At 44.3% G+C, this 17,533-nt stretch overlaps 1 protein-coding gene across 7 annotated transcripts in view; it reads right to left on the bottom strand.

The window, feature by feature from the left end:
* Positions 1-3,584: 3,584 nt before the first annotated feature.
* The window catches only part of Tcf20 (transcription factor 20), a 179,032-nt gene continuing 165,083 nt past the window's right edge, over positions 3,585-17,533 (bottom strand). For 4 of the 7 annotated variants that reach the window (XM_029470172.2, XM_029470173.2, XM_029470175.2 and 1 more), the window contains exons 4-6: positions 13,403-13,452; positions 12,289-12,411; positions 7,290-7,549 (exon numbers count right to left, since the gene is read on the bottom strand). In XM_029470172.2, coding sequence (XP_029326032.1) covers positions 12,328-12,411; positions 13,403-13,452 — 134 coding nt within the window. In that variant the 3' untranslated portion in view covers positions 7,290-7,549; positions 12,289-12,327. Of the gene's footprint in view, positions 4,125-4,493; positions 5,583-7,289; positions 7,550-12,288; positions 12,412-13,402; positions 13,453-17,533 lie in introns of those variants that run through there. The other 3 variants (XR_003835008.2, XM_021182820.3, XM_021182822.3) reach the window with 3 other exon arrangements.

The raw sequence follows: 17,533 nt of genomic DNA, 5'->3' as shown, positions 1-17,533 counted from the left end.
CCACATATCTAAGGGCAGAGTCAGGCATAGCAGTACCTGGGCTAGCAGGGTGAGGTGGCCACCATCCCTGCTTAACAGGTATGAATATTCTCCTCTGATGAGGCTCTAGGTGCATGGAGATTGCTCTACATAAGACACTATGGTGACCATGGTACCTTGCAAAAGTCAACTTCCACCTTCATTAGGTAGATCCAGCATCCTAAGGAATCGTGGCATCAATCGTAGATGAGGGATGAACCACATTAGTTTAGTTTAGGATTAGGACATTCTTCTATCTCTGTGTTAAGGGCTGCTCCATGTGAGGATTATGTTAGGGCTAGAGGGGTGTCCCAGAAGTGAGAATCTGGGTTAGGTTAACCTTATCTTACACTCTGGTACTTCTCTCCTCCCTTTCTTGTGTCCTTCAGACCATCACCCACAGGCCTATTGGCTAGTACAGCCTTAGTCATCCACTGCTCCAGTTTTGTCGTTTTTTGTTTTGCCCAGGCTGAAGTTACGGAGGGTCAACACATAATCTCTGCCACTCCTGTCACTTCTAGTCCATGAAGTACCACATGTGGTGTGCATGTAAGCAAGTACTCCAGGCAGTGTACTCTACTCCCAACACCTTCCCTCCTCTGGGTTCAGCACCATCCTAAGATGCTGCGCCGGTTCCTTCTACGTACTGTCTCCACCATAGAACCCAATGGCTTTTACTGAATTGTTGACTACATCATCACTCCCATTAGTGTCTGTCCTGGTCACTGACTCTTCTGTGCCATTTTTGCCACCCCATACACATCCAGACCTTTGCCTTTGGATCTGAGACTAAAGCCCAAGTCTTCACACTTGGAACTGGTAGGTGGTCTAAGGTGTTCTCTTCTTTACCAGCACTCCTGCTACTGTGTGTTGGTCACACTGGTTCCTTAAAGGCTACCTGTAGGCTGATCAGCTCTTTGAAGCAGTGCTGCAGCTAAAGTGGAAAAGCAGAGTGCTTACAAGTGAAGCTCCCCAGGAGACAGCAAGAACCAGTAAGATCTGCCACAGGAGCTTTCTGTTGTGTGTTGCTTGTTACTGTCCTCAGGGCCTTAGATATGTAGAGCAAACACTCTACCACTGAGCTGCATCCTCAGCATAAGATCTGTTGCCTTGTGGCTGGGAAGTCTATCATGTAAGTTCAGCAAAGGACTTACTCGATACACTTGCTCAGCAGTGACCTAGCCAGAACCAGCACACCTGTTCTCAGTTCCTTGAGGTACAAGGACCACCAAGAGATCTGATCTGCCACAGCACCTCTTTTCCTGACGGATTTCTAGTTGTACTAGACCCTAACATTCCTGCCCCCGCCCCCCAATCAAGACCTCCTCCAATAGGATCAATGGCTTGGAACGTATGACTTCTGCTGTGTCTGATTGGATCTCAAATCTGAAGCACAGCCTGCCCTACTTGGGTTTGTCCTTCTATACTTCTGCTCTTGGAAGTGCACGATCTTCAGGTCCCGAAATCTTTCTTTTGGAGGTTTGTGGATTTACTGTGTACTGCTAAGGTCACCACGACCTATGCTGACTTCTATCATTAACTCCCTCACTTTGTACAGATATGTTTTCAAACTTTACTTGCAGCAGGCCGCCTAGCTCAGGAAGTGGCACAGAACTTGGAGGATAGCAGACAGGTCAGTTATCCATCAAGCCCACCACATGCAAAAGAGAGCTGTGGATATGACCATTGGCCACAGTCCAGTCTGCAGCCCCATGGCTGCTTCCAGGATTCTTTGGGGACCCTTCTTGGTCCTTATTCCAGTCACTCAAGGAAGAAAATACTAGCATTGCCTAGGCACTTTGTTCCTTACAAAGGAGCTAAGGCTGCCCTTTGTTCTCTTGTGCTAAGCCAAGCTGTTAACTGGCAAGCTAGAGCAGTAGTTCTCAGTCTTCCTAATGCTGCAGCCCTTTAATACAGTTCTTCACACTGTGGTGACCCCCAACCAAAAAAATCATTTCGTTGTTACTTCATAACTGTAATTCTGTTGTTATGAATTGTTATTATCAGATACGTGACTCCTGTGAGGGATCATTTGACCACAACACACAAATGAAAAGGGTTCGACCCACAGGTTGAGAACCTGCTGTGCTAAAGCATGAAAGTGGAAGGAAAAATAGGCTGGGCAGGCTAGGCTCCATGGCCCAAGCACCACTGGCCCTCTTGTTTGCAGAAAATGATGGCCTGATGTCAAGGAAAGGCTAAGCTACCTAGTTATGGTATCAAGTGCTAGTAGAATGGCCTGTGTGAACAAGCAAACAACAGTAAAAGGAAGGCAGTTGGAATCTACATAATCTTTAGAACAAGTCTGAAGTCATTCAGTTGATTACACAACCTGGAACTTCTTAGATCTGGCCGTGGAATGAAACTTCTGGTCACTGTCAGAGAGAACTGACATCTAAAGGATGGTCCAGTTGCTTTTCAAACAAAAATCAATCTTCATTTACTTCTTGTGTGTCAAGTCTGCCCCCAAGTCATTTTAATGGCATATGGAGAGTGGTATTCCCCTTATGCTAGAGGCCTGTGGTTAGGATGGGCCAACCACAGGAAAATTAAAGAGTGAGGCTTGTGCCTTCCAAGACTGGTACTTCTGTGCCAGGCACTGCTGTTCCCACCACACGTGCCAACTCATTAGTTCTCCCCAGGGTCCTCAGAGGCAGGTGTTTTCATGCTATAAGAGCATAAGTGATAGCAAGTCAACGTGGTATTGCACTGTACTGACCACTACTTGCTCTGAGCAGCGACTCTGTACTGCTTGCACATGATAGTCCACTGATGACCATACTGACTTATTGCTTTAGAAAAACGCAAACTGCCCATGCTTTGGGACCCATGTCACGGGGTTAAATGTACAATGTACTGGTGGGCCCTCTGGACACGCTCATGAGACACTGAGCTTCAAAATACTGTAGTTATGAGGTGAACTAGGTCTACACTTGAGTCCTGTAGGCTTCAGAGAGCCCTATATGACCCAAACACTATTGTGAGAACTCTAGACCAGTTCCGAAGCTGTAGTAGCCAGCCAGTGTAGGTCCATTAAGAGGAAGGTTTGGTCACTTTTATGACATTTCTTTGTTTGGGGAATAGCCATGTCAATGGAAGGAAACTTCTAATTCCCAGCTCTACCCACAAGAGTGCCAAATGTCTAGCTTAAGAAATGGGCAGCCTCTTGAGCTGCAGTCCCAACAACCATCACTGGGGGGAGCCAGAGATTTCAGACAGGGGAAGCTGCAAACTCATAGGAGTAGATCCAAACTCATAGGAGTTGTTTAGTGGGCAGTTTCTATTTTGCAAGATGAAAAAATGTCAGATCTTTGTTGCAGGACATAAAGAAAATATTCACACTTCTAAAAAAAATCACAACTCTAAATTTTAATATGCTTTTAAAAGAGAGCCTAGAGAAATGGCTCAATGGCTAAGAGTGCTGGTTGATCTTCAGAGGACTCAGGTTCAGATCCCTGCACCCACATGCCAGCTTACAACTGTTCTGTAAATCTAGTTCCAGAGGACCTTCTACAGGTACTAGGCACACAAGTAGAACACAATCATACATAAATAAAAATTAAAGGTTTTTATGAAGTCAAGTACATTTTTATTTAAGGGATTTGATTCCTTTGCTGTCCCATCCAGGTCATCTGAAAATACCTCCTTCTCCAAGGAGATCCAGTTGTACTTTTCATTTACATTTCTAATGTTATCCTCTTTCCTGGTTCCCCCTCTGCAAACCTCCTATCCGATCCCCTCTTACGATGTTTCTATGAGGGTGCCCCCCCCACCCCCACGCCTCACAGGCCTAGCATTCCTCTACACTGGGGCATCAAGCCTTCACAGGACCAAGGGCCTCCCCTCACATTAATGCCAGATAAGGCCCTTTAGCTCCTTCAGTCCTTCCCTTAACTCCTCAGTCCAATGGTTGGCTGCATCCACATCTGTACTGGTCAGGATCTGGCAGAGCCTCTCAGAAGACAGCTGTATCAGGCTCCTGTCAGCAAGCACTTCTTGGCATCAGCAATAGTGTCTGGGTTTGGTGCCTGCATGGATCCCCAGGTGGGGCAATCTCTAGATGGCCTTTTCTTCAGTCTCTGCTTCACACTTTGTCCCTGTATTTCCTTTAGACAGGAGCAATTCTGGGTTAAAATTTTGGAGACGGGTAGGTGGCTCCATCCCTCAACCAGGGGGGACCATGGATATGGTCTTGACAGGTTCTCCCTCCCCTTTGTGGTATTTCAGCTAATGTAATCCCCATGGGGTCCTGGGAGGCTCTTGCTTTCCTGGCATCTGGGATTTTCTGGTTGCTACCCCAAGTTCCCCATCCCCCATTGCTATATGCCTCTTTTCAATTTCCTGACCCTCTGTGCATCTCCTCCAATACCTGATTCTGCCCCTCTTTTCCCCCTCCTTCTCTCGTCCTCCCAAGTCCCTCACACCCTCTACCCACTTGATTATATTGTTTAGAGTATTAGTATCTACATACATACCTATCAGTATGGTTAACATAAAGAATATCTCCACATGCTGGCAAGGATGTTAACAGGAACTCCCATTCATGGGTCATAAGAATAGCAAAAAAAAAAAAAAGAAAAAAGAAAGTTTAGCAGTTGTTTATACAACATATCTTTACCATATGACACACTGATCTGAAAACGTGTGCTTACACAGAAACCTGCACAGTATTTATGGCAGCTCTATTCATAAGTGCCCAAATTGGAAACAATAAAGATGTCCTTTGGCGAACAGGAAGTAGGAAAAACTGGGCATATCTAGACAATGGAGTATTTTTTTGGCAGCAGCAAAAAAAAAATGAACCGTGTCGCCATAAATACATGAAGGAACCATAAACATGTATCACTAAGTTGGAAACAGCCAATCTGAAGTGGCTGTATACTGTATGACTAACTATACACCACTCTAGAAAAGGCAAACCTATGAAGATGATAAAAGGACCACTGGCTGTCAGGTTTTGGAAGGGAAGGGAGAAGCAATTGGCACAGCTGTTTTAGGGCAGCGAGCTGTGCTGTAAGAAGCAGTAATGGGGGCGCACGGGTGTTATAAGTTTGTGTAAATCTATGAAGTATCCAGTGCACAGCATAAGGAGCAAACCTTGACATAAATCACAGACATAACAGGTGATTATGAAGTATCATGTAGGTTTATCACTCACAATACATGTGCTACTCCAGAGGGCCACACCCACAGTGAGATGAGCTGCTGCAGGATGCAGGTCCATAGGAGCTTATCTTCTGCCCAAAGCTACCGTGAACCTAAAACTGCTTTCACAAAACCTATTACTACAACACACATGCACTGACCTTAGAAACTGCAGGAGCTGAAAGGCAGAGTCAGCCACGGCACTGCCCAAGTCAGGAAACTGCCATCAAGAGGAACTGAATAGGGTCACTGCCCACTCAAGTCATTTCTGAATCTCATCAATAAAGCTGTGCTCAGGTACCACCAGCAAATGGAATGGGAACAAAAGAACAAAAGGGAAAGTGACGAACATCGGCTGTCAGGAAAATATTTTCCTCAAGATACCCATTCTTCAAGTTTTATGGCTTAGTCCATGACACCTGAAATATATCAATTTCATTTTAACCGTGTTAATCCAGGTTACCAACAAGAGACGCTAACCAGTTCAAAAGCCATCATTTCTATTCAGGTCTTGTCCAGCTGTCTGAGCACGGTCCCACAGCTGACACAGCACACGGCTCAACATTCATACACCATCCACATGGGTGTGGTGAGAAATGGACCACACTGCTTGATATACCCATAGAGCAAAATTAACCTGCCATTTCTGCAACCCCAAATTGATGAGCACATTAGAACTCATTTATAATTGCTTACTTCCAACTCAAAGGAGTATTTAAAATATTTGTTTTCTTTAAAAAAAAAAAGTCCATTAACATTACACTTTTACAATCCTTAAAAATCAATGCTGATTGAGAATATGTCCTCAAGTCAACTGCAGAAAGTCAGAATGGGCCCCACAGGAGGCAAAGAACCCTGGGGTTTGGTTTCAGGCTCCGCTGGCAAGGACCACCTGGCCTTTCAGAGGAAAAGGAACAAAGGGATTGATTGGGACTGATGGTAGCCCCCTGGGGAATAGAGCCAAAGACCTCCTGGGAGGGCCATTCTGGAGAAGGAAGAGACACATTCACTTAGAGTAAATGAAAAGGGACACAAGGTTAAAATGAAGTTTATTACGGTTTTGTTTTGTTTTGTTTTGTTTTAATTTTTTTGATTTTTGTTTTTTTAAATAAAACTGTTTGTAAAACAGCTATTTTATCCCCACGGCAGAGTGACCCCTGAAAGATGCACATATCCCTTCTTAAGGCCTTAACAAGATTTTTTTTTTGTACTTTTTTCTTTTTTTAAAACTCATATTTAAAAATTATACAATTTACATCAAAACAATACAACATAAAGAATCACATAGCATGGGCAACATATATGACAAGCCCCCTTTCCACTCTAAAAAATAAAAGCAATAGAGAAGTGTTAAAGTGGCTGACTCTGGTCAGTTTAGTGCACCCACATGGCTCACGCCACAGTTCTCTCCCAGACCCTGCTTGTTTCAGCAGCAGAGGCCTGGGCCTCCATGGTTTCCATGGATGCTGTGGGTCCCCCCAAGGGTCCCAACTACGTGGAATGTGCCAAGGAAAGAGGACGCCAGAGATAAGCAATTCCTTGGGTACACCTGATGCTGTGGGGCTACTCTACCTACTTGGTGGGGCCACAGTGATCCAGGATACAGCCATGATGTTGGGGCATCTGCCAATTTCACCACTACCACCCCACCCCCCGCAAAAAAAAAAAAAAAAAAAAGAGGGAAAAATAAAAATAAATAAATAGTGTTTCTGGAAAGAAAAAAATTTATTTTTGTGTTTAAACATCATTCCCCACACTTTTGAAAATGACCACCCCCATTCTGTCCCCCTCCCCCAAACTTCCCCCGTGAGACAGATCCTAACCAAGGGAAGGGTGGTTGTCATTTGTCTGCTCTCTCAGTCCTGGGTCTAGTGTTCACTGAATTGTGAGACAGGCTAAAGATCAAAGCCACACCCCATCCTTTATGAGATGAGTTTGTTCAGTTCAATTTCACATTTAAATTTCATTGTCATTGGAACAAATTTTGAATTAACTAGATAATTTTAAAATAGAATCAAAAGGGATAGCGCACCTTTCATTTAAACAAAGTCTTTCCAGACTAAAAATAGATTTATATATATATATTTTTTATCCCTCCCTTTTAACTCCCCGTTTCCCCATCAGCCCACCCCTCCCCCCTCCCCCACATTGTCACTATGGAGATTGTGTCCATGGAAACAGCCATTCCAACATCTTGTATCTTTCTTTTCCTGTGGTGTCACCAGTTTGAGTGTGATGTGAGAACATAGGAAGGAAGTGCTGGCATGGGCAGGCGCAGCGCAGCGGGGGTGCAGGGCAGGGCAGGGCAGAGTGGGGTGTGGTTGCACAGCAGGAGGATTCCATTCCATCACATGTGTCCTCCACCTTCTCATCTCCACAGTCTCACCTGGAAAACAAACAGTAGGCACTGGGTGCTTCCAAGTTCCATATGGTCTCAGCACAGCTGTTGTAGCAATGGGAGAATATGGCTTTCAACAGGGATCTTATACTCAGACCTTTCTGTAGATGGCTGCTGATTTTGAACACATTCAAGCTCAATGCCTCCACTATCATGTGGCTTTGGACCCACTGGTTAAGGCATCAGTGATGCAAGAGAATGAGCCTTACAGGGAAGGGGCCAAGACAGGAAAGTATTCCTTGACCTCCATGACTGGGCCCTGTTTGAGAGTTTGTGTATGAATCTTGCCAGCATAGTAAGGTCTGTGGTTGGCTCAATAACTTGTAGCAAGGCTCAGTCCTCAAAGTAGCTACGAGTATTCTACTGTTACTGAAACCGAGAGCACCTACCCAGATCATCTCACAACCATTCTCTAGCTGAGTCTGTTCTTCCTGCAAGTAAGACTTTCCAGAGCCTCTGGTGGGGAGGTGGGATAGGCCTAGCCCATTTTCTGAGGCTTGCATAGAGCTGGGAGTTTTAATTCTATTAGTTCTTCGGGAACCTGAGGTGCTCAAGAGGCTCTGGGGCTTCTCTCATCTATCATTTCTGGTTTCAGGAAGTTACTCTTATGACCCATGTAGAGCAAATAGTTTGTTCAAGAGACTGAGGAGTGTCTCATGGTCTGTCTTTTTTATATGAGAAGGGTTCAGGGAGACACAATAGTTTCCAAGGAATCAGTCCATAAAAATTACACCAAAAGTCACTGTTGATGGCAAGTTGCTCTCATCCTTGCTTTCTGCCAATATCTGCACTTTCTGCATCTATCTGTCTTGGGTTTTCTCTTTGTCTCTTCCTCAAACCTCTCCTGCTATCACCACCAACAGATAAACAAACTTCAGGAAAAAACAGGCCCTCTGTGTAATAACTGCTTCCACAAAGCTTATCAATAAGCAATAGCTGAGAAGGCTGGCATGTGTCCAGGAGTGGAGAATGTACCATTCAGAAGCACACATATATACATCTGCCCTTGCTAAGTGCTTTACAAAAACACCAACAAGGAGGAAGACACTTTGCAGAGACAGCAGTGTATATACTACAACCTAGACTGCAGCTCTGGGAACGTAGGTGTCTTATGATGGTACTAAGGTGCCTTAAAATCCATCTTCAAGATGAAGCAGCTCGTGTTCTTCAGGAGCTAACACTTGCAGATATTGGGTTTCATTGCCTGAAACATGGCTCAGAGGAGGTAGCTAGGCCTCGGGCCTATGTCAAGTAAGTTCTCTGTCATTCCAACCTGATGAGGATCAATATCTTCTTTAAATCTCACGACACGTGGATGTTTATCACTAAGAACGGTTTGTGAAGAGGGTGGCTCGGTACAAAGAGCTGTCGCCTGGCATTTGGGTTCTGTCTTCACAACCACGAAACAATAAGCTTCTTGATGTTCAGCAGGTAGAGAGAGCACTGGGTTTCGTTCTGGATGCCCCCAACATACCCTGTGGCCTGAACCTGAGAGGGTTCCCTTTGTATCCTTCTATTCCAAACACTCAACCTGACTCTCTCAACAGCAACAGGCATTACCCAGCTCATCTATGCCAGGATTCAGAGGCAGTCTCCTCTCTGAAGCTCACATATGATCCCTACATAAAGAGGAAGAGTTCTCTGAGAGAGATCTAATTCTGACCCCATATCAACATAAGTTATAAGGGTCCCCTTTCAGAGGAGTAACCCCAGTAGCACTTCCCTGGACGAACCTAGGGTTGGAGTGACACTCATCTGCGGATGGGCCACCTGCTGCCCAGAGGGAACAGGGAGGATGCATCCCTTTACTTTCCATGGCTGCTCTGTGTAGGGCATGTGGGTAGGTGCTATTCCTAGCACCCAGGACAGAGCATCACTTCAAATAATGGTTTCTGTTCCCTGTCTACTGCATCTCAGGATCTACCAGGGAAGCTATGGTCCCTTATCCACATCTGCAATCTAGCCCGAGAATAACAATCTTAGTATCACTGATACTGGTGATGCTTTCTCATCCCCAGAAATGGGTGGAGGTGGTCTATTGGGCAACTGTTCAAAGACTTTACTGTTCTGATCCTCTTAGCCTGGTGGTGACAAGTGCATAACCCCCACATGCCAGAGAGCATCTTCTGTCCTCTAGCTCTGGCATGTTCTGCAGACGGAGCAGTTGTAGCTCTCAGAAACACTCAGCTGGACAGTAGCAGCAGCAGCTTAGTATTTGCTGAGGCCTCATCAAACCCTCATTGAGTTCATCACTATTCTTTCTTTACCTAAGAAACAGAAGCAATGAGATACTAAGTAGTTTTAACCTCAGTTCCAAAGCCCCTTCCTCACCATTCTGTGTGAAAAAGTGGGACACCAGTAGATCAGGACACATATGGACACTCACTGCCCATTTCCTGCCTTGTGTAGGTCCCTGTTAATGGTGGCTCTCGATCTGATCCTGAGTATGAGTGTTCCTTGAGGACAGGACAGTGGTATGATTCTGTCTCTGACCATAAGGTTTCAGCAAATACTTGGCACTTGAAGGATACTGACTGACCTCGATGTAACAGCTGAACAGACAAACCAAGATAAAAAATTTACATTTACATTTCTTTTTTTGTGGGAAGAGTCTATAAAAAGAATATTCCAGACATTAAGACTGGATACTGGCTCTGTCCTTTTATTCAATAGGTGACTGCTACAACCTCAACAGACTTGAGGCCCACTCAACACAAGGGTCAGGCCTACTATGACCAGATACCGGCCTGGGAAGTACAGAGTACAACTCACTGTTCTGCTCAAGATCTGGGGCTGGAGCTGGAAGAGCCCAAGAATAAGTAGGAATGACAACCAAGGTCCCAAACACATGAGTTATCAAGGTCTGGATTCTAAAATTCAGGCTACAATTAAAGACAAAACCAAGTTCCACCTCAGCCAAGCCTTCAAGGACACTTACTTCAAGAATATGTCTCATGACCTGCTTAGAGTTTGACTCTAACCACTGGGCCAACTTAAAGAGACAATCACACAGAAACTGCAGATTCTACTTAGGTGACATTCAAGTCCATTAGTTCCACTGAAGGCTAATGTAAATAGTTCTCCAAAACATACACACACATATGCTTGTGTGTGTGTTGTGAGAGAGAGAGAGAGAGAGAGAGATCACCACTTGGTCCTGAGAATCACAACACCTATCCTAGAAGGACAAGTGTACAGCTTGTACAAACCAGCAACTTCTAAAACTGCAGAGCTGACAACGCCTTGTTAGTCCATTAGTCTTCATGTTAGGATCTTGTGCCCCAAGAGCAAGTAGGTGGTTTTCATGAACCTTTCACACTTTGTTCTAGTTTTGGCATTGCCAACTGCTCCGTGGAAGAGGCAGACAAAGACAAAAAGCACTGTAACAAAGCACCCTGCATCCCTGCTAGGGAGCCCTGGGGAGCCCACATCTGAATCCAGACCTATGGCACAGCAAGGTGCAAGCAGCCTTCTCTGAAGTCAGTAAATGAACCACCAATTAAACAAACATTTTCATGGAGGAGGAAAGCCAAATACTCTGAGATGAATTCAACTGTTTTTCAAATTTACGATTTTTTCCAGAAAATGACACAAAAAAAAACCTCCTAGATTTTAGTCTAACCAGGGAAGAGGGCAAACCCAACAGAGAATGAGCCTGTTGTGGCTGTAGGAACAGAGGACCCTATTTAGAGAATTATCCCTCAGAGACAGCTAGTACCTTTGCCCACTGGAGCAACAAGGCCTCCTGCCATGTAAGTTCCATTCTCTTCAGCCTACTTTTTCTCATCCTTCAGTGACATGCAGAGCAGAGAGGACAAAGCAAGCCTCCAGACCCCATCTCCACTAAACTGCATTCTTATGGCTGTATGACCACACTCACCACAGTTTAATATCTTGATACCATTAAGAATATAGTGAAAGTAGATGATAAAAGTCCAGTAAATCTCATTTGCCTTGGTTTTTTGTTGTTTTTTTTTTTTTTTGGGGGGGGGGGTGCTAAGACAGGGTTTTTCTGTGTAGCCCCGGCTGTCCTGGCACTCATTCTGTAAACCAGGATGGCCTCGAACTCAGAAATCCGTCTGCCTCTGTCTCCCAAGTGCTGGGATTAAAGGCATGAGCCACCACTGCCTGGCTTGCTTTTTAAAAAACAAACAAACAAACAAAAAAAACAAAAAAGAATTCTTCACAATACTGGAGTGGGATTACAAATAATAAAATTTGGAGAATATTCTGTTTGTTTTTTCTTTAAAAAAAAAACCATAGTATATAAGCCTTACCAAAATTTAAGGATTTTTGTTTGTTTGTTTGTTTGTTTGTTTGTTTTGTTTTGTTTTGTTTTTAAAGTGACCACTGGTTAGATTCCACTAAGGCAAGAGTCAAAAGACCAGGCTCCTGGCAGAAGATCCCCACCCATAGGGTTGTCTTAGAAGCTCTGCCTTTAGGACCATCACTCATAGGCTCATTTGTCAGCTGTTCACTAAAAGGGCTAACTTTAGAAAAGTTGTCCTGACTCCAATTGGCAGTGGATAGTTAGTTCTGAAGCCTCTACCATCTTCTTGCAGACATTCAGGAAGCTAAATAACAAATAAAAAGCTGTTCTGTTCTTGCTTTATTAATCCACATGACTAAATGCTGGTGGTGCAGCCTAGAGCCATTAGGAGGCCAGAGGCCAGATACACATGGAGCTGGGTGAGGAGGTGGTGGGAGCTCAGCAGGCCCCAACTCACCTGTGCTTGCTGTCCATTCCCACGTGCACACTTCCCCCCTCACCCCCGCTCGGACTGCTCTGTGCTGAGGCTGCCTTTTGCGGTCTTGTTCTGCAAGGGGGGGAGAGGGCATGGAAGGGGAGGCTGATGCCGGCCAAAGCCAAGAGACAAGACAAAAGGGACAGAACAGGAAATACAGTGTGTGGGAACCAGGAAGGGTAGACGTAAGGACAGGAATGGCACATGGAAAAGGAAATAAAAAGCAGAGTCAGTACTGAATGACAAACAGGAGGCACCCAGACTGGGCTTGCTGAGTAAAAATAAAGAGAATACTGTCTGATCCTAAGACCCATCTCTGAGAATTATTCTTAAAAGCAAGCATAATCTGTCAGGAACATTCTGAAGACAGTCCTCTAAAGATGACTCCTTTAGTATTTTCCGGCCCTATCTGGAGACTGAGTGCCAATGACCACCAGGTGTCAGTGTGACCTCAGCTACACAGATCCAAGTACAGGAAAACAGGGGCAGCAGGGCAGCAGAAGTTTCCACCTTTGCCCTCCTCCTTCATCCCATCCCATGCTTTCTGTTGTACCACAGAAATGGGTACAAGTCTCATCTTTTCACCTTTCCTAAAGGAAGTGAGCATTCACCACACTGGGAAATGGGCCGGCAGAAGCCATCACCTATACACCGCTGGGTTGCTTCTGCTGCACTACTTGAGAGAGAAAGAGGGCTTCTCCCAGGCTCTGGAGTTGGCCTACTTACTAGTGTGAGAGATGTTTCTAGACCAGGCCTTGCACCAACTCATTAACCAGATCCACAAACTAGATAGAGTTCTACTAAAACTCATATACAAAGCAGTAAGTTTTATTGGGTCTGATATTTAATTACTCCTGAATCACAGACATTCCCCTCAAAAAACTAAACCTCTTCCCAACCTACCACGAAGGCTGTTGGGCCCCTTCCCCAGGGAGTCATTCAGTTCAGTGACATGCCACCTTCCAAAGGCCAGGAGAAGGCTGCAGCTACAGCATGGGGAACGGGCACGGGTGAAGCCGCCCCAGTGTCTGGGGCTTACCCCTAATTCCCAGCTATATAGTCAGCCCCACTGAGAGTGCAGGGGTCAGTGACTCACCTTGTGCTTGGGGCACCTCACGGAGAAATTCTCCTCATGCAGCAAACAATCTACAAAACAAGACAGTCAGATTAGAATGTATGCTTAACTGAGTATGGCTATACTGGTTGGACAGATACACATAAATGTAAGGGGCCTCAATACTGATTTATTTCCTTCCTAATTCCAAATGTATATATGCACTACTGTTTATAAATAAACCAACAGTACTTGTGGAGAAACCAGATGCCATTGGACATATATGTATTTCCCCTAGCTTTATTATGTTTAGTGGATTATCCAGGGAACTGCCATGGGGCGCTCACATGGTAGCTGGAGACCCTATACTCCCTTCCAGGAGCTTTGGCTGTGCCTGGATTTCAAGTCATTGAACATTTAACGCCATTTAGATCTGCATCTTAGACACGCAATTGTTTTCCTCATATTCTTTGCTTCTTGGACCACACTGTAGTTCCTAATAGGAAAACATTGACATCCAAAATAATCTATGGTACATTAATATGGCATCAGTCACAAAACAAAACAAACCCTAGTATTTTAAAGTGGTTGATGCTTTGGGTAAATAACCATGATACTGTGATACAAAAATCACCCCCAACAACCAGGACATATAAATGTATAAATAAACTTTAATTTTTTAAAAAGGTGTATTATTTATTTTATTTATGAGTACACTATAGCTGTCTTCAGACACACCAGAAGAGGGCATTGGATCCTTTTACAGATGGCTGTGAGTTACCATGTGGTTGCTGGGAATTGAACTCAGGACCTGTGGAAGAGCAGACAGTGCTCTTCTCCCCACACCCCCAACCCCAGACAGGGTTTCTCTGTGTAGCCCTGGCTGTTCTGGAACTCACTTTGTAGACCAGGCTGGCCTCGAACTTAGAAATCGCCTGCCTCTGCCTCCTGAGTGCTGGGATTAAAGGCGTGCGCCACTACGCCCGGCTCCAGTCAGTGCTCTTAACCACTGAGTCTTCTCTCCAGCCCTAAATTTCATTAAGATGTTTTATATTCATTAAAAGAAAAGCCTTAAAAGAATTCTACAGAGCCAGGCGTGGTGGCGCACGCCTTTAATCCCAGCACTCAGGAGGCAGAGGCAGGCGGATTTCTGAGTTCGAGGCCAGCCTGGTCTACAAAGTGAGTTCCAGGACAGCCAGGACTATACAGAGAAACCCTGTCTCGAAAAAAACAAAAAAAAAAAAAAAAAAAAAAAAAGAATTCTACAAAAATGTAGCCGTGGCTCTCTTGAAGAAAATAGGTGGTTTCCATTAAAATGTTTTTCTTGGGCTAGAGATGGCTCAAAGGTTAAGAGCACTGGCTGCTCTTCTAGACATCCCAAGTTCAATTCCTAACAACCACGTGGTAGCTCACAACCATCTGTAATGGGATTCAATGCCCTCCCTCTTCTGTCGTGTCTGAAGACAGTGACAGTGTACTCACATATATAAAATAAATAAATTTTTAAAAAATTTTCTCTGTATGTTTAAAATGACAATAATAACAGTCAAAGTTAATTTCCAACATAGTGTTCAGCTAACTCCACAGGATCAATGCAGAGCCTCTTTAAAAACCACCTGAGCCGGGCGATGGTGGTGCACGTCTTTAATCCCAGCACTCAGGAGGCAGAGGCAGGCGGATTTCTGAGTTCGAGGCCAGCCTGGTCTACAGAGTGAGTTCCAGGACAGCCAGGGCTATACAGAGAAACCCTGTCTCGAAAAGCCAAAAATAATAAAATAAAATAAAATAAAAACCACCTGAAAAATCAGTGATCCTTTTCCCCCTCTGTAGAGATAGCTCAGTACTCAAGTTAGAAAGGTAAGCCTGGAATTCCTGCTGTCACTTACATCCCACAGCCTCCAAAGACACAAGATACTAAAGTACACAATTCACACTGAATACTTCAGAGGGAAAACAAAGTCCCATGAGGGTGATTTTAATCCCTGGAGAAAAAAAAAAGATATATTCCAACTTTTAACATGGTGACAGCATTCCTGATGGCAGCAAGAATGTGTGTGCCTCCAAGAAGTCCAGCTTTACTGCACAAAGGTGGTAGTGTGTGGAGCAGGGCAGATAAATCTAATTAATGAGTTCACTTTGTACATCACAACTCTGACAGACTGACAGCCAGGTTACCAATGCAGGACACGGTGGCAGAATGTTAATAAATATTGATCACACGTTCTCAGAGAACTCTTAGGCACTTACCTTACTAAGTTTACTATTTAACCAGTTTAAATGAAATCCAGATTAGCAGCCTATATAGCCACAGATTTTAAGTGTAATTGTATATAAGAAGCCAAGGAACACATAAATGAAAACTTCTCAGACACACAGGATCCTAAACAAACCAGCTGAGATAGTGGTAGAATTTGGCTCACTAGTATTATCTGCCTCTGGAGTCTCAGATCATCTTATCTACAGGGTAGACTATCAGCTTTCTTAGATCAAGGCCCAAGAACTCACCAGTTGTCACTAACTTCCAGGCCCCTCCTCCAGCATGAGACAAGCATAGCAGTAAATAAAATGCATTAATTTAAAACCTACCAGCACATAGCATGACCAAGTCTCCTGCGGCTCCAATCTGCCAGTGAGATTATTAACAGCAGGAGACAGACAACTGGAGCTCGCGGAAGCACTCTGTGCTCACCTGAGCTCCAGCAGCACTGCACCACCAGTCTCTAGGCCCAGTCAAACATGGCCCGGTGAAGCTTGGCCACCATAATGCTACAAGGTTTACAAAACCACCAATTATAGGGAGTGTTGCAAAAGACACCATCAGAAAGACACATTTGTTTGTCCTCAGAGACAAAACAGTATGACCAGGTGTGACAGTCCATTAATAAAATGTTTCCTAAAGTTAGAAAATGCTTTTTCTGAGTTAAGAGGAAAAAAAAGCCACAAATAAAACAATGTAAGTATTATTACTTCTGGAGATGAAATCTCCTAAAAAAGTCTTACAGAATGTGCCCACATCTGTACTTTCTGCACATTAACAGACAATTCCTCTTTTCTATTCTCATACAAATCTTCAAATCATCAGGAACTGTAATTTCATTTTTTAGCATAAGTCAAGACATAGGCAGAAAACTCAGAAGCTAGGGGCTACAGGGAGATTCTCTATGGCATCAACCACCCTGGTGATAAGGTAAGGACAGAGAGTACAGAGAATTCCAGGGAAATCCCTACCTGAGGATTCTGGCAGGTGCCTGGTCCCCACATGTTACCCAGTAACAATCATCTGATTTTCTTTTTCTAGGACCTGGAACTACCTTGCAGTTCACATGGCCTAGTCAGAATTCCCACATGAGCTAGAAAAGACTCACAAAGTGGTCCAGTCAACAAAATGGCTTCCAGAAACGAATATCACCTCCATACCAACCCTCGGAGAGAATGCTACTTTCATTACCTCTAAGCTTAAGGGTAAGAGTGACTCTGCTAAGTGTCTCTTAATCTCTATAAAGCTGAGGTACAACATCCATATAGAACTCAAGTTGAATGAAGATGGTAAATTCAATGATAAAACAGAAGAAACAAGAGAGGGGTCTAACATGTTCTCTGGATTCTTGGATACTAGACATAGTCACCAGATCAGTTGTTATCTACCTCATCATGGTAGAAGATGGACACTACAGCACTGTGGCCACTTCTGAACCACCTAAGAGGGGATGACATGCCCTAGAAATGACAGAGGCCACATCGTTGTGTTTTGTCATGACCTATCCTGGCTCTCCCCCTACTACTCAAACAGCCCGCAGCAGGGAGTGAAATTTCCAGCTGTGTTTCTGTTCTAGACAAGAATTATTAATGAGCAACACAGCCTTATTCCTTGTCTTAATTGTTGTGGGTTTTGTATTAATGCATTAAACATTTTCACAAAATCAAAACTCATGTCCTTTACTGTATCCTCTACCTGGAGTCAAACTCTCCTGTAGAGTAACAAAACAACACAAATAACCTAATGACAATGCCAGAAAGTTGGGACTACATCAGGTGGGGAATGGCAGGAGTCACAGAACCTCCAGAAACAGATTCTACTTCCATGGAGACATCCCAGCAGAAAGTTTTTTTTTTTTTTTTCCTGAGGCATCGAGGGTTCTTTAAAGACCTGGGTGCTGGGCTGGAGAGATGGCT

The sequence above is a fragment of the Mus caroli genome, unplaced genomic scaffold (genome assembly GCF_978045245.1).
Source record: "Mus caroli unplaced genomic scaffold, Mus_caroli_1 scaffold_16, whole genome shotgun sequence".
NCBI classification, from domain to species: Eukaryota; Metazoa; Chordata; class Mammalia; order Rodentia; family Muridae; genus Mus; species Mus caroli.
Note: the sequence above shows the minus strand (reverse complement) of the source record. Positions and strands in the feature narration are given on the sequence as shown.